This window comes from Delphinus delphis, chromosome 11 (assembly GCF_949987515.2).
Source record: "Delphinus delphis chromosome 11, mDelDel1.2, whole genome shotgun sequence".
In the NCBI taxonomy this organism is placed as follows: domain Eukaryota; kingdom Metazoa; phylum Chordata; class Mammalia; order Artiodactyla; family Delphinidae; genus Delphinus; species Delphinus delphis.
Window position 1 is genome coordinate 91,501,490 of NC_082693.1, and position 21,420 is coordinate 91,522,909.

The 21,420-nt window shown below is 57.5% G+C and overlaps 1 protein-coding gene across 1 annotated transcript; it reads right to left on the reverse strand.

The window, feature by feature from the left end:
- Positions 1 to 1,558: 1,558 nt before the first annotated feature.
- On the reverse strand, positions 1,559 to 18,400 carry IL2RB (interleukin 2 receptor subunit beta). The gene is made up of 10 exons (XM_060023935.1): positions 18,314 to 18,400; positions 15,065 to 15,182; positions 14,510 to 14,726; positions 13,540 to 13,618; positions 10,771 to 10,876; positions 9,158 to 9,306; positions 7,657 to 7,822; positions 6,963 to 7,083; positions 5,472 to 5,556; positions 1,559 to 2,546 (listed from the first exon to the last, which is right to left on the reverse strand). Exons 2-10 carry the CDS (start codon positions 15,147 to 15,149, stop codon positions 1,788 to 1,790), a joined length of 1,767 nt encoding a protein of 588 aa, XP_059879918.1. The 5' UTR covers positions 15,150 to 15,182; positions 18,314 to 18,400; the 3' UTR covers positions 1,559 to 1,787.
- Between the last annotated feature and the right edge of the window lie 3,020 nt (positions 18,401 to 21,420).

The window sequence follows — 21,420 nt, forward strand, 5'->3', positions numbered from 1 at the left end:
TAATAGGAGCCCAGGCCCCTCTGCTAACTCCTCTCTAGCCTTTTGGGGCTCTTCTCCACATGCACCTGCTCCTTGGGGCCACCCTCCTGCCCTGTATTCAAATGCCCAAGACTGAGAGAAACCTGATTGGCCAGTTCAGGCCCGGCCTCCCGGATTGGACACAGCTTCTGTTCTAAGTCATCTCATAGGCTGCTGATGAACCTATGGGTGGGCTTGTGTCAGGTGCCCAATCAGCTGCAAGCATGGCCTATAAATGCGGGCACTGTGTTTTCACACCTTGGGGTTAGCTGGGACCTGCTGGGGACCCTGCCTTCCGAAGAACTCTAGTCAAGAAGGGAGGTTGTGATAGGCATCACAGGTGTGATCAGTGCCAGGGACAGAGGGGAGAGAAGTGGACGGGTGGTGGGGAGCACCGAGAAGGAAGGGGTTAGCTGTGTGTGGCTGGGGCGACTGCCACGTGAGGGGATGAGCCTCTCACTGAAGCGGGCATGCTGGAATCTAATGGGCCTGGATTGCCGCCTCTCCAAGTCTTGACCTCAGAAATGTCAAGGCGCCAGGGGTGCTCCTGTGAGGTGGATGGTACCCCCTGCACGAAGGCAGCTGGGCGCAGGGAGCCCAGGCAAGATGCTGCCAGATAGTTCATCAGTTCACCCAGGGAATATGATGGAGTGCCAAGTGCGCTGTGCCAAGTGTAGTGAGGGGAGCTGCCATCTGGAGGCGGTGTGCCAGCCCCTGAGCTGCAGAAAAGACCAGTGGAGGCTGGAGCGGGAGGGGCCCAAGGGAGGGCTCCCTGTGACAGCATCAGGACCTGCCACTAGGAGGGGTTTACTTTCCAGCAGCAGGCTACTGCGAAGCCATTGTGGAAAGATCCAGCCGCTGTCCACTTTGCCGGGGCATTTGTGTCCATACTTGGGCCACAGCGTTAAGGATGCTGTAGCCAAGCATTCAAAGGTCACAAGAGATCCCAAATGGGAAGTGACAGGGCCACTTTCTTCAGCCACCCTGTGACCCTGAGAGCCTGTCGCTCTGGCACCGAATCTCAAAGTTTGCGCACATTGAAGGAGGTGGTGTTTCCCTCCCAGGGAAGCAGAACTGACACTTGAAGGATAAAGGGAGCTTGTCACCTAGATGAGGGAGGCGAGGGCACCCCAGGCACAGGGAAGCGCATGTGTAAAGGTGTGGGGGAATGGGGGAGCTCCAAGTGGCTCAGTAGGACCCTTGGGACGCTACCAGAAGGGAATGTCCCAACACGATGCTGGAGAGGCAAGGGGAGGGCCGAGAAGTGGGGCTGAGGGCAGTGGGGGCCACGGCAGGGTTTTAAACCCGGAGCAGCACAGCCCTCTTTGTGTTCTGGAAAGAGCATTCTGGTTGTCCTGCGGTGGGTGGGTGCGGGGGGGTGTGACTGGGGCAGGAAGCCCTGTGAGGAGCGCAGGGTGAAGGCCCGTGGAGAACCCCAAATTCTCCCTGAAGAGGAGCTGCCGGGCTGCAGAGGAGGGACGCTTCAGAGGCAAAACCCGCAGGACTCCACGACTGATGCGGGAGTGTGGAGTCAAAGTGCCTCTCCCCCCGAAGTTCTTGGCTTGGGCCGTAGGACCGGGGAGCAGCAAATGAGGTGTGGAAGTGAACAGCCGAGTGTGCAGGGCTGGGTGAGGGCCCTCTGGCCAGAGATGACCGGGGGCAGCCGGACACCGAGTGTCAGCAGTGGACAAGCCTCACAGACAGAGAGTCCTCAGCTGGGCCTGGTGCAACAGCGGAAGGCCACCTGCCTCCCAGCCCTGGCCGTCTGTCTACACTGTGTGAGCCGGGTCCTGATCCTGGAGCTCTTGGAGGGACAGGTAGGCATCGGTGTTCAGGGTCAGGCAGGAGGTGGGGGCCCGGACTTGGCCTTGCCCAGGAGAGCTGGCCCAGGGGAAGCCGGCCCCCTCCCTCGGGCTGGGGACAGGCACCTCCTCTCCTGCTTCTCCCAGCGCATGCTCCGGGGCTGACTGCAAATCCACCAGGTCAGGGGCTTCCTGGGTGCGAGGCGCCAGGGGCTGGGGGGCCCAGTCTCCAGGGACTCCCTCCTGCGGGGTGGGGGGCAGCCTCTCTTCACCAGCCCCAGTGCCCCCCAGGGCAGTGTTCGGGGGGCCTGGGCCACCGAGGAGACTGGGGGAGAAGAGCAGCAGGTCGTCCCCAGAGGGGAAGGTGCAGTAGGCGTCTTCCTCCCCTGGCGGAGGTGGCAGGGGTGGGAGGAGAGCCCCCTCTGGCGCCCTGGGCCCACCCTCATCGGGCTCCTCCATGAAGGGGTCGTAGGCGAAGTACACCTGGCAGGCCTCTATCTCCAGCGCGTCTGGGAGGTGGAAGAAGAAGTAGCCCTGGTTGGTGAAGCAGCTGGTCACCGAGTGGCCGCTGGTCTCGGTTGAGGATGACGAGCCCTTGTCCTGCTGCTGCAGAAGGAGCAGCTGCGTGGCCTTGGCGTCCCTGTCCAGCACCTCCAGTGGGGAGATCTCGGGCACTGGGCCGCTGGGGCTGAAGGAGGATGAGGGGAAGGGCGAGGAGAGCCACTTCTGCAAGGAGAAAGAGCAGAGGGAGGGTGAGTGGCCACCTCTTCCAGACTCGGCAACATCCCCTATCTCATCCTCCTTCAGCAGTCCGCTCAGGGCTGCCCCCTCCGGGAAGCCCTCCTTGACTGTAGCCCCCACCTCCCAGACACAAACACACACACACAAACCCTGCCCACTGGTTTGGGGAACCCTCTGCATCAGCCCAGGGGGTGTGGCTGTTTCCCAGCCCCAGCACAGGCCTTCCTGGCTCTCTGTAGATGCCCAGGGGATGTCTTGGTTCAACGTGTAACTGTTTATCGAGCAGCTCCTGTGAGCCTGGTGCCGCTCTTGGTCCCGGGAACACAGCAATGGGTAGAATCCTCAGAGTGTCTGGTGGGGACCAGTGTGAGTGTGTAAACCAACCAAGCACTGCTGAGGCAGAAAGGGTCCCGAAAGCACATCACGGTCACCATACAGATGCCCAGAGAGGGCCTGTGCCCTGGCCCTGGCCCTGATCACACAGCCAGCAGGTGGAAGAGCTGGGTCCCAGGTTCGCCACTCACACTGCCATGGAACCATCTCCAGTGGGGAGCTAATTGTCCCCCAGTTGACCACTCCCTCCTGGCGCCCTGCAGCCCTCCACCCCCCACGCCCTCCATCCACAGAGAGAGGAAAGCACCCATCAGAGCACTTCTCAGTTGCTCTGGAGTCCACAGAGGCCTGGCAAGGAACAGGGAGACCCGGCTTCCTGGCGCTGGCACTCTCTAGCTGTGTGACCCTGGGCAGGTCACTGCACCTCTCTGAGCCTCAATTCCACAACATTTAGCTGCCCCTTTCCTGACTTCCTCACTATGGGCCAGCAGAGAGATGTCAAAGAAGACAATGAAGGTGGAAACACCTGGCACAAATAAAACGCAGACTACCCAGCAGAAGCGTAGGGGAGTGGTCACCCCTCAGGGCAGGGTGATGGGGCCTCAAGAGGGTGCACTTGAGAACCCCCAACAGCCTTCTGTCCTGGGAGCCCTCTGCAGCTGGACTGTGGTCCCCCCAGCACAGGGACCAGGCCTGATGGGACCAGGCCCCCTGCACTCTTGTGCCCAGCACAGGGCCTAGGGGCCCAGTTGATGTTCTGCAGATGAATTAATGGACCAGAAGAGAAACATCCTGCTTCTCCATCCCCGGAGTGAGTTCCCGGGGCTGAGCCACTCAACAAAATCTACCCCCTCCCCCAAACCAGGGGTTCACGTTACAGAGAAAAGGCCGAGAGAGAGGGACAGCGAGGACAAACTAAGGATGGCAAAGAGGAATAGCAGGCTAGGGAGGAAGGGCAAGAGCCAGGTCAGGTGTGGCTCCAACGCTAGGAGAAGCCGCGGAGGCAGGGCCAGGCAGCAGCGCTGAGCAGTGGCCAGAAGAAGCGGGCAGGCCTGGGGCCGGCACTGGTGTGCTGGGCCTCGCTGGGCCGCCCTCAGAGGTGTGTGTGGTCAGGCACTTCCTGGGCCTAGGCCTCCACCCACAATGCCCTGAAGCGCAGGTGGGCGGGGGGCACAGGAAGAAACTCATCCCCCTTCACATACACTGGCACACGCACTCCCGGCTCCCACAGGCAGGGCAGTGGGCCTTGCGGTCGTGGAGGCAGGGGTTCTGGGGCAGAGAGAGAGACAGCAGCTGGCCTGTCACCCACATGCAAAGGAGGGGGTGAGGTCCCTCTTGGCCAGCCCCCAGTCACATCATGCATCCCCAGGGCCTCCTCGGGATACCCCCTCCACACAGCAGGCCTGGGCCAGGCATCTAGACCTGGGGATGGCCTCGTGGGAAGATGGAGTGGCTCGCAACTCTCTAGAAAGGACCCCAGTCCCACCACAAAATGTCCTAAGCCCATAGAATGAGAAGGACTTCAAGGCAGAAGAGGTCTGAGGATGCATCTAGTCCTGCCTCCAGCCGGATGACTTGAATACCTCTGTTGATGGGGAGCTCACTACATTTAGGAGGAATTTTAAGGAGATACATTCCCCGACATCAAGAGTGCTGTAGGTAAGCTACCCCCAGGCATGGGAATTTTCCGAAGAATTCCAGAAGGGGCTATGATCAGCCCTGATAGAGAACACCAAAGCCGGCTCCTGACAGCTCTGGTCCAGCATGGCTTTCCAGCCCCTCAACTTTCCTCCTGGCTTCTCTCCGCCCCCACCTCACCCCTCCTCCACCAACACCAATCCAGGGAGCCTAGAGTGGGGGTGACGTGGTAGAAGCAGCCCACCACATCCCCCTCCCCCCTTGAAACTTCCTTCCTGAAGCATGTGTGGGCTGAGGGAGGGGAGACGACTAAACTTTAAATGGCGCTGAGTGTTCTAACATGTGGGCGTGCACTTTTAAAATGAATCTGTGTTTTGTAACTAGAAATGCCTAGAGGCCTTGCTAACGTCTGTGATAAGTCAGGGAGCCTGGCCAGGGAGTTTCTGCAAGAGCAGGGAAAGCACTAGCCCCACAGGGAGCGGGGTGGAGAGAACTTGCACCTGGCAAATCCTGCTCCACCAACAACCTGGTGCCAGTCATTCTGGCTAGAGCTTCGTGAGCACTTGCTGTGTGCCAGGCAATGTCCTTGGGACCATACACAGAGTAACATTATCCCCCCACCACCCATCAGTTTACAGGTGAGGAAACTGAGACACCGAGAGGTTCTAGAGCTGGCCCAAGGCCACACAGCCAGGAAGTGGTGGAGCCAGGGTTAGAGCCCAGGCAGTCTGGCTCAGACGGGAGCTGCCATTCAGCCTGAGAACACTGGGGAGAGGGGCCCGTGCCCACACGCGAGGCAGCTCACTTTACATTTCTTCTTCCAAAAAGGGCAAAAACCCGCTGTTCCTGCACCTCCTCCCCACCCATTCCACACCCCCGCCCATCCTCTGGCCAGCCCGTGCCACCTGCCTACTCTGCCCTCCACCTCCAGACGCCTACCTGGAAATCTCCTCCATGCTCGGAGCTCAGCTGGGAAAAGAACTCCGAGGGGTCTGGGATGTGACACTTCAGAACCTTCTTCAGCCTGGACAGGGGAGAGGAAGGGAGGGAAGGAGGGTGAGAAGGGAAGGGGATCGCAGTGTCCTGCCATCAGCCCCCCGCAGCTCTGAGGGCAGGGCGCAGAGCTGTTCATTTATTTTGTCAGTATTGATCGTGTACCCAGTAAGGGAGGGTATTGTGCTGGGCACTGGGGACACAAGAATAGCCAACAGAGAAGGTCCCTGCTCTTAAGGGACTGACATTCTAATGGGGAGTCAGACAGTGAAGCAAGTGTGCAAGTTTACCATTCACTGTAATGTGGAGACAGAGGGCAGGTTGCCATGCAAGAGAAGGATGTGAGGGTGGGGGACCACGCAAGCCAGAGCGGTAGGGGACAAAGAAGACTGGAGCAGAGGGAACCAAGAGGAGGGAGGTAGGAGAGAGGCTAGATGGTGGGCCACCTAGTCAAGGCTGCCATGGACGGTGGTTCAAGCTGTGCACTGCCCAAGGGCACCTGGGGATTTTTGGGGGGTGGGGGGGCAGTGGTGAAAGGAGGCTGAATTCCAGCCCATGCTCTGCTTGCCAAGCTGAGTGCCCCAGTATCTGTGTGCATCTGCCTCAAGTTGTATGCCACAGCCTCAAGACCCCAGAAAACCTGGCTGCCACCCAGAGGTCCAGGCTCGGGTCCCAAACTCCTTTCTGGTCTCTGGCCACACCCACCTCCCTGCATTTTCAGTTCCTGGAATGCTCCTGCCTTGTTCCCACCCAGGATCTTTGCACAAGTTATTTCCTCCTCCTGAGATGTGTTCCCCGACCCTTCCCTGCCTGGTTCACTTCTCCTTCAGATTTCAGTGGAATCATTACTTCCTCAGGGAAGCACCCCCCCAACCCCCGGCCACCCCTTAGCTGAGGTTCCTTTCCCTGTTGTCTGCTTGCAGTACATATGGTACCTTCCTTCCTTCACCAGCCTAATCACGTGTGTCGTTATAAACGTGCATGATTAAGATGTATCTGCCTTCCCCCATGGGACTGTGGGTCCATGAAGATGGGACGACATGCCTGTGGTTGCCCTTGCGTTCCCAGCACTCAGCACCGTACCCAGTCCAGAGGTAGGACTCAGTAAATAAAGGAATAAACAAATGAGTGCCCAGACGCATGAGGACCGCCCCCAACACACAGGCAGCTGGAACGTGCGCACACACATACTCAAGCCCTGGGCATGATGCTCTGGGCAGGGCTCCCATGGGGCTCTCCCTGCCCCACTCCCCTCGGGCTGGTTCCATGGGCTTCCATCTTTGGTGGAAAGGCCAGGTGTTAGGCGGGGGGGGGCTCTTGGGAGGGCAGAGGGGGCACTGGAGAGTGAGAACAGGGCTTTCAGCCCAGAGCCTGACCTGGCGGGGAGGGGGTCGTGTCAGACAGGAGGATGAAAGACAGGGAAGGGAGCGCTCTTACCACAGCCCGTTGTACCGAAAGCTGGTCAGCAAGTAAACCAAGACGACGAAACCAAAAGTGCAGCAGAGGCCCAACACGATGTGGCCCATCGAAGGGAGGGGCAGGGTCTTCTTCCTGGTTGCTGCCGGGGGGGGGGGGGGGGGGGGGGGGGAGGAGGAGAAGGGGAGGGGTTAGAGAAATGCTCCCACCCACCCTGGTTCAATCCAGCATCCCCCACCCATGACCTGGTGCTGAGGGACAGGCCGACCTCTGACCCAAGGCCTTTACAGGGTCCCAGCTGGTCCAGCAGAGCTGCCGTGTGCCCAGCCACCACGGGGCATCACGGCCGACAGGATTCGTCACAGCATCCCTGCCTCGGTACCATGGTACCCACTTTACAGATGAGGAAACAGGCTAACAGGTGAAAACAGCCCACCCCTGACCTCGGCAGAAACCAAGAGTTTGAAGTTTCAGGGTGGAGAGAGTGGAAGCAGCCTCACCGGCCTCCCCACTAACTCACGAGGCCAATGGCAAGTCCCACCCCCTCACTGATCCCCTGTTCCCATCTGTAAAACACGCCCATGTTGCCCAGCCTGTGGGTCACATCAAGTGAGCTAATGATGGCCAAAGGGCTGTATACCTACACCCCAAGCCTCCCGCACCAGCCACTGCCTCCCGCCGGAGCTGCATGCCCACCCCAGCTCCCCTTCAGTACCTGCAGGCCTCGTCCTGAAGACCAGAGGCTGGCTCCAGGGGCTCCAGGCCTCATGGTTGCCTAGCTGGGGCCTGGCCCGCACTTGAAGCTCATACAGAGTGTCTGGAGCCAGCGTCTCCAGGGAGATCCATTGCTGGTTCTGCCTGAGGGTCAGCAGCGGGGTGTCCTGGGGCAGAAACAGGGCTGTCAGACCAGAGGGGTCCCCACTGCCCACCTCACCTCCTGTGGCAGGGCTGGCCGAGACGCCGAGCAGAGCAGCACCTTCCTTTCTTCCCTCCAGCCACCTGCCCTCCACTGTCCCCTCATCCTACAGAAAGGCTGCCTGACTACGCAGTTGCTGGGCCCCAAAACTCCAGGGTCATCCTAAACACCTCCCACACCCAAAGCCATCTGCCAATCAGCTGGTTCCACGTCCAGAGCCTGGTTCCACCTCTGGAAACTATTTCTGCACCCTTCCGCCTTCTCTCCACTCCTTTCTCCTCCAGGTCTGAGCTCCCACCACCTCTGGGCACCATACAAGGTCGCCCTGCTTCCCCTCCCCCCCCCCCACCCCGTGCTCTGCTATAGTCTATTCTCCACTCAACCAGAAAGAGGGATTTCCCAAACACTTCTCCCACCTCTGCATCACCCTTTTTGCTTTTCTTCCGGTGCCCTAGACACACAGGCCATGTCTTGCCTTTGCAGTGGCTCTTTCTTCTGCTTGGAAGACCCTCCCCAGATCCTCAAAAGGTCAGCTCCTGCTTGAGCCCCAGATCTCAGAAAGGCCTTCCCTGGTCACCTGAGTCTGAAGTAGCCTGGCCCAGCCCTTCTCAACTGTGTTATCACGTTTAACTTTCATGATAGTATGTATCGACATCCCATAGTCTCCTGTTTCTGGGCACCAGCTGTCTGCCCCCATCCCCCACGTGAGTTCCCTGAGAGCAGGCAGCTCATCAGGCCCGCCCTCCACTCTCTCCCCGCATCTAGCACGTAGTAGGTACTCAGTGAATGTTTGTTGAGTGAGTGAGTGAGCGAATAAAGGAATGGATAAATGAATGAGTAAGCAACCAGCCCCTGTGGACTTGTTTTGTTTGTTTGTTTGTTTGTTTTTGGCAGCACCCCTTGGCATGTGGGACCTTATTTCCCTGACCAGGGATCGAACCCACGCCCCCTACAAGGGAAGGGCGTAGTCTTAACCACTGGACCGTCAGGAAGTCCCAACTCCCGTGGACTTGGAGCACACTGGATTTGAAGAGGGAAGGGTGGCTGCTCAGGGCCTCTGAACTCTCCAGAGAGGGCAGTCGCCTGCCTCTTGGCTTTGTAAGTCTTGCCTGGAATCCACCACCAGCTGGACCCCTGGGGTGTCAGGGGACACACGGAGGGAGGGGGAAGCAGGGCAGGCAGTACAGAGGAGCGGCAGGGGTTGCTTAGGGGCTCCTGTGGCTTTGCTGAGATGAAGGATGGACAGGGTGACGAGGACAGGAAGGAATCAGGGCAGGTCGGGATGGAGCTAGGTACTCACCTCCCAGCTGTGGCCCGGGGACCTTGTCCGGGCCTCAAACTCCACATTGCTTTGAATGTAGTGGGAGAACTGGGAGACATTCCAGGTTATGTTGCATCTGCGGGTCTCTATGTGGACGACTTGGAGGGAGTGGGGGGACATCAGACGAACTGGAGACGGGAAGAGGAAAAAGGAGAGAGAAAAAGCTTGGGGGACACCGGAGGCTGATGCTGAGATGAGAAACCGTGCCGGGCTCCCACCTCCACCTTTGCACAAGCTGCTTCTCCCTCCCTGCGTTCCCTTTCCCCAGAGACTGGCAGGTCCCTGCTCAAAGAGCACATATTCAGAGAAGCCTTCCCCAACCACCCACCACTCTCTGTGCCCCTCACCTGTTTCATTTCTCTTCCTAGCACTTATCAACACCCAACGTATTAAATATCTACTCCTGGTCCTTTATTCATTTTCTGTCTCCCCCACCAGACTCTGAGCTCATTGATGGCAACGACTTGATTCTTTCGGGTATCCTTGGTTCCTGGAACGTTACCTGGCACATGGTAGGCTCTTGATTAAATACCTGCTGAATGAATGAATCAAGGCAGCCTTTCTCTGCACTCAGAATTGATCAGAGAGTTTTACCTGGATCATCTCATTTATTTTATTTAATTCTATCTCATCAACCTTATATGACTGTAAGATTGTATGATTCTGAAGTTCAATTGTTCTAAATTTTTATGCTTCTGAGACTCTGTAGAACCACACAAATAATAATAAGCAAATGTTTACTGAGCACGTGCTAAGTAGTTTCTGTGTCTTGGCTTATAGACTCCTTACAGCAACCACTGGCAGCAGGTAATTTGTTATCCCCACTTTACAGATGAGGAAACTGAGGCTCAGACATGTTAAATGATCTGCCAGTCAGATTACACTCAATTAAGGCAGGGCTGCATGTAGAACCCTGGATCTCACCCTCTGCCCCCGTCTCTTCCCTAGAGATGACCTCCAAGTCCAGGAAGGGAGGGGGGTGAAAGCTGGGGGTGGGGCAGAGCACTCAGTCGTTCAACAAACCTTCCCAGAGCACTGCCCAGATCGAGCCTGATGTTGACTATTCAGAATGGAGACACAGGGATGGCAGAGGCTCTGCCCTCAGGGAAGTTCACAGCCCAGTGAGGGAGACAGACCCATGATCAGGCAGCAAAGACCCAGGACATAAACACCCTGAAGGAGGTGGGGGAGTCTGGGAAGGACTCCTGGAGGAGGTGACTCTTCACTGAGCCTTGAAGGGTGAGTGGGAATTTTCCGGGTGGGAAGAGCCTTCCAAGCAGTGGGGCTGGCGCGTGCAAGGACTCAGAGGCATGGATGGGCAAGTTGAATCTGGAGAGCTGGGCTTTGGTGTGGCAGGAATATAGGCCACGAGAGGAGGCGTGCTGGAGAGGGAAGCCAGGCCAAGTGGCCTTGAACACCAGGGTAGCGACCCGGGACTTCATGCCAAGTTCAGCGAGCAGTGGGTTGGTCAGATGTGGGCATGGAAGCTGATGGGGAGAGACTGGAGCAGGGTGACCCCAGAGGGGGAGACAAGGAGGGAGGTGCCCACCCCTCCAACCCCCTCCCAGCCCCACCCTGGAGTCCTCTCTCACTGTTGTCAAAGGGCTTGAAATTCTGGGTCATCATCCTCCTCCACCTCTCCCCTTCGCGGCACATCACGGTCAAGTTGATGACGTCAACTATGGTCAGTTTCTGAGACTGCAAGGGAAGGAGGCCAGGGATGTAGCTGCCGGCAGCTGGTGCGGGGAGGGGGAGGCTGCTGGGATGAGGACGGGGGACGACAGGAGGGGAGACCGCGACTGCGACAAACAAGACCCCCTCCCTGAGCCCCTCCGCCTAAGGCAGGGCTCAGCAAGCTTTCTGAAAAGGGTCAGTTAGTTAATATTCTTGACTTTGCAGGTCATGTGGTCTCTGTCACAACTATTCAACTTTGCCGCTGTCGTGTGAAAACAGCCGTGAAAAAACATGAGAGCAAATGTGCTTGGCTGTGTGTCAATAAAATTTTATTTATAAAAACAGGCAGCAGGCTGGTTTTGGCCCATGGGCCATAGTAATTTGTCAATCCCTGACAAGTGAAGTGAGCTGCCTTGGGAGGGAGGGAGTTCCCCGTCACAAGAGGTGTGCAAGCAGGATGAGCCCCCAAGAAGGTGCAGGCCCGGACCTATCCTTGCATTATAGCTCTGAGTGTGAAAGCTTCCTCTCCCCATCTCTCTCCAGCCCCACACCTTCACATTTCTGGAAGGAAATGGCCAGGAACCGAGCATCTCCTGTGGGCAGGCCCTGTTCAGGTACCTTAGGCACTTCTCTGGCTGAAGCTCACAGCTGTCCATCCACACATTGCAGGTAAGAAACCTGAGGCTGGGACTGGTTAAGGACCTTGCCCCAAATCACGCAACCGGTCAGCAGGGGAGCCTGGATGCAAACTCAGGCCTCTGCGTCCAGAGCCCCACAGAGACTGTAGCCCTGGCCAAGTGAACAGCTTACGGCGGCCTCCTCCCTGTGCGGAGGGCAGCTCTGCAGCCCTGCAGGAGGAGGGTCTGGTGCAGGCTCTGTTAGCATCTGCATTCCGGGGTCCGGGGTGGTGTTTTCAGGCCCAGGACCCCGGGCACAGCCCCTCTGACCTACCGCAGGGCCCACTGTGAGCAAACCTTGAACTTGATCATCAGAGTTCCTGGAGCGGAGAACAATCGCTTCGTCTCCACCCCGAGGACCCCGCCCCAGCCGTCTACCAGCTGCTGTGGGGGCCAGATTTTCCAAGAAAATAATAGTATCATCACATTATTACAGTAAGTCCCCTACATATGAACGAGTTCTGTTCCGAGAGCACGTTCGTAAGTCCGATTTGTTCGTTAAGTCCACGAAGTTAGCCTAGGTACCCAACTAACACAATCGGCTGCATACCACTGCTTTCACACTTGCTTCCACCAGGCATCCCGGGCTTGAAAGAAAGATACTGTACGACTGTACTCTATACAGTACTGTCCAGTAAAGTGCATAAAACACAACCACTTGTAGAGGATGCACTCACGTGACAATGTACGCCAGACGCGTGAACTAACTTACGCGATTGGACATGCAAACGCACACACGCACCTTTGAAAGTTTGCAGCTTGAAGGTTCGTATGTAGGGGACTTACTGTATTATTATTAATGTAATTGTCGTTGTTGCAAAGATGCCAATAATGCATTCTGCTGAGTACTGACCCTGTGCCAGGCCCTCTACCAAGCACCTCACGTATAGTATCTCATTTAATTCTCTCAGCACCCAATGAGACGGGCACAATTACTATTCTCATCCTACAGGTGAGGAGACTGAAGCACAGAGAGGCCGAGGGACTTGCCTAAGGCCACACAGCTAGATGGGGCCGGGATCTGAAGCCAGACCACCTGCAGCGCTGCGGGGGACGGGCACAGCGATCTGGTTCGAGGGGCTCTGTCATTGTCAGCTACACTGTGTCGTGTGAGCTCATCTCCACAGTCTCCTGCTCCTGGAGAATGTGTAGAACCTGATGAGGGTTGGAAAATGTGGTCTGGGCATCTCTGGTGCCCACCGCTGCCAAGAAGGGTTTGCCAGACAATAATTTGATGCACACAGCCTCCTGCTCTTTGAGAGGCAGCCTAGTGCAAGGTTGAAAGGCCCAGGCTGGGGGTCTCACAGACCTGGGTTCAATCCCAGCTCTGCCTCTCCCTGGCTATGGGACTTGGGCAGGGACCTCACCTCCCTGAGCCTCAGTTTCCTCATTGGTAAGAAGGGGACAGTGCTGGCACCCACGCACAGTCGTAAGGATCCCCTGGCAATCGGGTCAAGGGCACGTTCTGTCCTGGGTGGCTTTCGCTTGATTCTCAGAACAACCCTACCGGGTAAGGATCGTTATTATTCCCTTTTACAGAAGGGGTAACGGGGACTCAGAAGATGCTCAACGTCACCCAGCTGGTATGCGATGGAGCCAGGGCTGGAACCCGGACCGTCCAGCTGTGCGATCCACACTGCTAACCCCACCCCACCCTGTACTTGCCCAGACCTCGGGAGGCGTCGGATACGGAGGTTATTATGACTAGTAGGTGCTCTCCCCACTTGGTAAAGAACACAGGAGTGTCGCAGGCTCCACAAAGCGTGGGGGACACGGCAGGAGCAGAAGCAGAGCGGCCGATGCCTCACGCACCTCAGATCCCTCGACCCCCAGGTCAGGCCTCTGTTCTCCTTGGATGGCACCTCCCTCCTTCTGCCTCCTCAGCCCCAGAAGCCTGCTCTGCCGCAGCCCCTGGCCACCGGGCTTGCTGGGCCCCGGCTTCTTCCCCGGAAGGACGCCCCTCTGCACCCACCGGCCCCCCGGCCTCTCCCCTCAGCTACGGCTACTCACATCTGGGGGTCCCAGGATGAGGTTACATGCCCAGGATCCCGGCTTCACTGGGAGCAGCTCACAGGATTCGTTCCACTGCCTTTCAAGACAAAAGAACCCTCTTAGAAGAAAAAGACGGACCCCCCCCACCCCGACCAGAGCTGGCCCTTGGGAGGGTCCCCATGCAGCGTTGCTGGTCTGTGCCCGGGCCCTATGCCAACCCCCACGTGCCCACCTCCCTTCTTGAGCATCTTTTCCTGCCTCTTCATCACAGCCAGGCCTCAATGCGGCTAAAGTGATCTAGAAACAAACCAGTTCAGGACACACGGCCTTCCCCGCCTAAAGCTCTCCAAAGTCTCCCCATAGGGTTCAGGGTGAAGATGACCCTTGATGGGGCCTTCAGAGCCCCTTGGAATCACCGTCCACCTGGGAGCCAAGGTCAAACCCCAAAGCCACCTCTGCTGGCTGCCACCAGGGTGTTTGGATCACGGTGACACTTCACCACCTCCTTCCCAGTCTCCAGTTTCCCCAGCCACTCCCCAGTTCCCCGTCCCCACAGCTGCCCTAGGCATCTGTCAAAAGCCCAGGTTACTCAAAAAGTTCGGGGATCCCCCTTCTGCCCGCTTTGCCTCTAACACTGAGTCCAGCCTCGGCGTAGCAGGTGAGCAGCCCAATGTCCCCAAACTACCTTGTCTGGCTCACGCCCAGCCCCTCCACTGCAGCCTGGACTGCACGCCCCACTGCCACTCAGGGTCCAGGAGTCTAAGTATCCGACCCCCAAGTTCTTCCAGACCCCTGTGACCCCAAGAGTCTGTGGGTCCTATTATTCCAAGATTCTCAAAGTGCAGAGTTCTTGGGGTCTGAGAGCTAGGATTTCAACAGTCTAGACGTCAGTGACTAGCAGAGATTCTGATAGTCACTGTCCTGGTCCTGGTGGACCTGGGCAACCTCCCTGACATTCCGCACATTTGTCTGTCGACCCCACACACACCTTTTATCCGGCTGGGCATGGATGCGGCATGTCGTGACCTGCAGTCCCCCATCCCGGCTCCAAGCACAGGAGATGTTGGCTCTCGAGTTGTAGAAGCACGTGAGCTTGGAAGCATCTGCTGGTAAGATGAGGCGTGCGTGGCTGGCTGCAGGGTGCCCATGGCCCTCTGGGGTTCGCCCGCCACTCCTGTACCTACCAGGTGAGGAAGTAGTCAATCCTGGCAGGCAGAGAAGGGGTTCGTGAATCCATCTGAGAGAGGACAAAACTGAGCCCCATAGCCTGCAGTGACCCCCAGACAGGTCGAGGCAGGGCAGGGACAAGAAGACGGTGTCTTCCTGCGGCTTGGAGGGGCACATGGGTGCGGTGCGGGCAGGTGGAGGGCTGAGGGAGAAGGCGGACACCTGGTCTCTGGTCCCACTGCCCCCCTCCCCCCCCGCCTCCTGCCCCAGCGGATGGAGCTTCTGCCAAGAAGCAGGGGTCCTGGAAGAAGTTCTAGAAGGGCCTTGGCCTCCTCCCTGAGGGGAAGCACAGCGGTCCAGATGCCAGGGTCCTCACCGTTCACCGATGTAGATGCCCGAGGGATGGCCAGGGGCCAGAGGACAAGGAGGCACAGACACCAGGACAGGGCAGGAGCCGCCATCACAGCCACGGGTGGGAACTGGGGAAGGGAGCCCTGGATGGAGGAAGCAGGGGAGAGAGCATGAGCCACGTCCTCCCCTGCCCAAGAGACCGGCTGGGCCCTGTCCTCTCAAGGCGCACCCCTCTGCTCCCCACCATGCCAGCCTCAGGGCCTTCGTCTCTGTGGGTCCCTCTATCCCACACACGTTCTTTCCTTCCCTTTTGAGATTCTGGGACCCATGTTGTCATCGCTGAAAGGACTCTCAGAGCAGGCCCAAGCCCTTGTTCAAAAGTTGGGGACACTGAGGCCCAGAAAGAGGAAAGATTGCTTAAGTCCACATAGGGAGGCCAGCTCAGAGCTGGAATTAGAACCCACCTCCTCTCTACCCGGCTGCTCCCTTAACCACACCAAAACTATTTGTCAACAGGTTCCTCTATGCTGGGCTCTATTTTAAACTCTTTAACTGCGGCAATAAGAGCATCTACTGGAGATACACTCATTATCCCCATTTTCAGATGAGAACCTGAGGCACAGAGAGGTGAAGCAGATTACCCAAGGTCACACAGCAGATAAGAGGCAGCTGTGGAATCTGAGCCAGGGTAGACTGCCTGGAGCCCAATAGACGTGTGCTGACTACCTCACAACAATCCCTCACAGCAATACTCGTGGAGGGAGTGGGGTGGCGGGTAGGGACTGGACACCCACCCTGTGCCAGGCGCTTCCCGTACACCAGCTTATCTAATCTGCCCAGCAACAGGGGTTGGGTGCATGCATTGTCCCCTTACACAGATGAGGAGACCAAGGCCCCAAGCCATTAACCAGCCCAAGGTCACATCGCAGAAGAGGCAGAGCTGGGACTCCGTCCCCGCGCTCCGCCCCAAAGTCCATTCCCTCACATGGTTCTGCCCTGCCCAGACCGTGTCCCAGGCGCTGGCCCCAGAGGTAAGGCCCACAGTATCCATCCACACCCTGGGGAGGCAGGGACCGGCAGGGGCATGGCCGACCAGTGGGCATCTGGCCTGTGTGTGGAAAGGAGCCCAGAGAAGTACCCGGGGGCACCTCCTTGCCCGTCCCACTGTCCCCACAGGGCAACACTCCTGGAGCGGACCTGGTTGCCTCTTTCTTTGGACCCTCCAACCCCCTATAGCAAAGGGCGCAGGGTTGGGACCCCATAGGGCACAGAGCCCAGGCAAGGGGCTCCAGCAAGACCCCTGTGCCCCTTACTCATCGATCATGGCCCTGGGGAGGGGCCCTGGGGATCCCCTGGAGGGTGTCACCTGGGGCCGGACCCCCGCCAGCAGGGCCAGCCAGGACCAGGACAGGGTCTGGCGCAGAGCCTCAGGGTGAGAGGAGAAGGGTGGAGGCAAAGGTGTGCAGGATCCCAGGAAGGCCAGGGCCAATCCACAGCCCCAGCCGAAGCGAGTTGGGCAGAAGTAGCATCATCTAGAATGAGCTCCCCTCCACCTGTAGCCGAAAGGGTGCAGCAGTGAACCCCAAGAGGGCAAAGCGCGAGGAGGATGCAGGGGGCAGGGTGAGGAGGGCTTCTAGCAGTCCCCAAGGCTGACCCTCCTGCAGAGGAGGAAACCGAGTCTCAGGTAGGTTAAGGAACCTGCTCAAGGTCACAGAGCAGGGAAGAGGCCCAGCCTCAGGGAGGGCAAGTGGGACCTCTGAGTCCCCAGTGCCTTCCGTCCTGGATTCTCACGCACACCCACGCCCGTGTGCCCTGCCCTTCGTGACTTACTGACTCATTAGGTCCCCAGCGCAGCCCTGAGAGTGTGTGTTGTCATCCTTATTTGATAGACACCAAGACTAATGCTCAGAGCTGCCCAAGAGATGGGACTCAAACCCAGGTCATCTGACGTCAAGTTCGAGGAAGAGATTAACAATGGTGATGATGGTGGTAATGGTGATGGTAATGATATGGTGGTGACAGTGATAATGATGATAGTGGTGATAATGACTAGCGCTCAGCCCTCACGCTGCCCGGCACTGCCATTAGCACTTCGCAGATATTACCTCATTTAAAGTTCACAGCAACCCCATGAGGAGGTACCATTATGACTCCTTTTATCAGATGAGAAGACTGAGGTACTCGTTAAGCCTCTTGGGGTAAAGCTGGGATTTGAACTCAGTCCGTTGCCGTCTGAGGTTCTGCCAGGGCTGACGTCATGGGATGTAGGGTACCGGGCGGCTGGGCGAGGACACAAAGCACAAGCTCGGTAGCCGGAGACACGTCCTACCTGACCTCTGACCTTGACGGACCCCGTCTCCCCTCATCCTCTCTGGCCAAACCCCCCACCACAGGGCTCCCTCTTGCTGTTTAAGTCTGGGGGCGCCTCCCCAGCTGGGCGTGGGATGCTGGCTGTGGGGGAAGCAGGGGGACCCTTGGGGATGGCTCTGCCTCTCAGGTGCTCCAAACACAGTTAAGGGTGGGAGGTCTCGGCCCCAGGAGTGGAGGGAGAGCCTGACCCGCAGGGAGCCCCAGAGGTGGAGTCCCATCCCCTCCAGAAGCACCTGCAGAGCCTACTGACCTGACCGGTCACACCGCCAAGTAAGGGACAAAGCTGAACTTGAACCCAGGGGTCCGGCCTCCAGCCCAGGGCTCCCAGAAACCTCGCAGCACACTCACTTCATAACCAGGTCTCAGAGGCGTCCCTCTCTTTTCCCCTCGCCCCATAGCCTCCTAAGGTATCCTTTACACAGGGGCACCTCCCCGGTGTAGGCCGCACCTCTCCCACCCACATCCCACACCTCCTCTGGGCACCCAGCACATCTGAGTCTCAGCTGGCCTTGCCCCTCCCAGGACTCCCACCTCCTTCCCCACCCCTCTGGGTTGGGGGGCCCAGCACAGGGCCTGGGGAAGCCCCTCATCCCAAAGTAGCCCCCGGCCTCCCACGGGGAGAGCTGGGAGGGAGGGAAAGCCTAGGACCAGGGACCAGCTTTTCCTCAAGCCTGAGCCATGAGAGCAGGGCCTGCCTCGTCACTGGGGGATTCTAAGATAAGGTTGGGGGTGAGGGCTGGCAGATGGGAGTTCAGGCAGAAACTTCTGGAGGATCTGAGTCAGAGCTGAAAGTCATCCCCGTGAGCTTCACCTCCAGCCCCCTGGCTGGTGGCAGGGGCCAGGAGGGAGCCCCGGGTACCTGGGGACTGGGCAGGGGCAGGGTAAGGGCAAGGTGGGACTTTACCTAGCTGGGACATGGGGCTGCGGCGTGCTCTCTCTGCTTCTCTCCACTGCTGGGACTGCAGCCATCTCCCCAGGGCCCAGCTCCGGCTCCCTCGGCCCAGGTAGTAGACGGCTGATGGGGCCAGCCACCAAAGACTAAAACCCCAAGGCCAGCCCACTTCCTGTGCAGAGGATGGAGGGGGCAAGGCCTGGGGTGGGGAGGCGGGGGAGATCTGGCTGGTTAGAAAGCCTGAAACTCCTGTAGCACCAGGGGCCAGATAAAGATCTCCCTCCTCCGCTGGGGGCGGTGAGGGAATGGGGGGGTCCGGGGGGGCACCGTGCGTATTGCAGCAGGAGGCGTGAGTGTACACCCTCACACACAGGCTGTCTCTCACTCTCAGATAGATGCCTTGCTGCATACAGGAGCCCTTGGGGCAAGGCCCCTTCTTTTCCCTCCCACCCCATCTCACAGGCCACCTCAAGCCTCTGATACCTTCATCCAGTCACACACAGTAACACCCAGACCTCACACAAACATGTCCCTTTAGGTGTACCCCAGCCATGGGATAAGACACCCCAACTTGCTGAGACTTCCCTTTTCACCCAGCCTTCCAGGAAGCCCCTTACTCAGTTTAGCATTCAGAGGCGACTATTTTGGGAGGCTTTGCAAACAATTTGATGGCTACTTATTGAACCTTCTAGAACCTTCCTCTTCTTCTCAAGTCATGGTTTATAATCCCTTTTTCCTCCTTTTTGGGGAGGAGGGATCAGTTCAGGGCTTTTTTTTTTTTTTTTAATGATGAAAAGTGACAGACCCCTCTTTGGAAAGGTGCATGTCTATCTATGTGCAGTGTCACAGGCCCAGGGATCCCGTGAAGTTCCATCCAGTGTCAGAAGAAGCAGCTCTGCTGTCTCCTGATTTTAAACTCTGCCTCTGGGGGTTTTCCTGTGAGCTGCTGTCTCTCTCAGAAAAGGGAATGGGGAGAGCAGGAGGGAGAGTAGAAAGAACAGCTCTGCAGAAGTTTCTGTCTGCAGAGAAGTGAGAAAACAGCATTGAAGACCTTGGGGAGAGAATCAGGCTGACTCCCTTCCAAGCAGGAAGCAGGACCTGATTCGAGGCTGCTTGGAAGCTGAGTGACCTGCTTCCCTGTGTTTCAACGTCCACACCTGTAGAATGAGGGGTAACAGTTCCTGCAGGCGTGTCAGGAGAACCAAACGGCAGGAGAGCGTAAAGCACCTCACCTGGTGACCACGTGTAGTAGGCTCGCAATAAGTCCACTTCTCCTCTCCCCTAGAGCAAGGCTTTCTGGCTGCAGGAGAGGGTAATGAACAGAAGCACCACAGAGATGAGAATAATAGCCGAGATTTATTAAGCCTAGAATAGTTCTGGAAGCTCCTGAAGAAATGGGGAATGCTGGTTCTCCCAGGGAGGAAAGCCAGGTAAGGAGGGGGCAGGAAGGCCGTTTTTCGCCATAGACACTTTTATACCACGTGCATGTATTTCCCACCCCCAACTTCATGATTTCAGTTAAAACTTTAAAAAATGCATATAAAGAAAAAATCCAAGAAAGACAAATAGACAAATATCATGTGATATCACTTATATGTGGAATCTAAAATATGGTACAGATGAACCTATCTGCAAAACAGAAACAGACCCACAGACGTAGAGAACAGACTTGTGGTTGCCAAGGGGGAGGGGGGAGGGGGAGGGGGAGGGGTTGGACTGGGAGTCTGGGGTCAGTAGTTGCAAAAGCTATTACATACAGAACGGATAAACAACAAAGTCCTACTGTAGAGCACAGGGAACTATATCCAATACCCCAGGATAAACCGTAATGGAAAACAATATAGAAAAGAATGTATATGTGTGTATAACTGAGTCACTCTGCTGCGCAGCAGAAATTAACACAGCATTGTAAATCAGCTAGACTTCCCTTGATCCTAGCCAAAAGGCCGAGAAGCGATCAATCAACTATACTTCAATAAAAAATAAAAAGAGGGCTTCCCTGGTGGCGCAGTGGTTGAGAGTCCGCCTGCCGATGCAGGGGACACGGGTTCGTGCCCCGCTCGGGGAGGATCCCACATGCCACGGAGCGGCTGGGCCCGTGAGCCATGGCCGCTGAGCCTGCGCGTCCGGAGCCTGTGCTCAGCAACCGGAGAGGCCACAACAGTGAGAGGCCCGCGTACCGCAAAAAAAAAAAAAAAAATTTTTAATTTTAAAAATTAAAAAAGTAAATAAATAAAAAGAAAAATCCACCCCCAGGTGAAGGCAGAAATGCGCCCAGCTTGTAACAGTTTTGTCCATGGGGATGGCCTTGGTCTGCCCTGCATGTACTGCCCAAGGCTCCTCATCCTCCATCCCTCTGCCCCTCTGTCCTTCTCTCCTTCATCCTGTAAACATTTACTGAGCACCCAGGATGCCCAGTGGCCAAGCCAGGCACGGAGGAGCCTGAGGTGACTGGCGCCAGCCCTGCTTCTATGAGCAGCACGCAGGAAGGCTGGGGTAGGAACAGGGGAGGCGGCTTTAAGCTGCCCCGTGCCCTGGGTGTCAGGGTGCAGCAAGTGCAGCTATGAATGGGGCAGCCCCCAGACTCAGAATCTTCTAACTCAGGCCCCGGGCGCTCTGCTTTTGCCCAAGGACCCAGGCTGGGATGCCTCAGGTGGAGAGGCAGGTGGTGGGCTACGGAGAGCCGGGAAAAGTTCAACATTGCACGCGCTTTGCATCCCCCGCCGAAACCTCACAGCTGTGGAGCATGGGATTGTGGGTTGCAGCATGCAGACAGTGTGGGAATGTATCCCCTGACCCCGCTGTGCCCCTCCAGCCTGGGCATCAGCTAGACTCTATATGCCAGCCTCCCTGCAGTTAGATGCGGCCGTGTGACAAGAGTCTGGCCAGTGAGATGTGGGTGCAAGTGATTTAGCTTACTTTCAGGCCTAAAAAACCTCATTTTGGTCCTCTCCGGTGTTCCTCCCTCCATCCCTCCATCCCTCCCCCTCTCCTCCCTTCCCCCTATCCTGCAAGAACCCACTGGAGAGAGTGAAGCCCTGCGGGACGGGGCAGGCGGAGCCACCTGAAGGACAGACCTTCACCCCCTGCTCCCCAGGCAACCCACATCGGACAGTCAC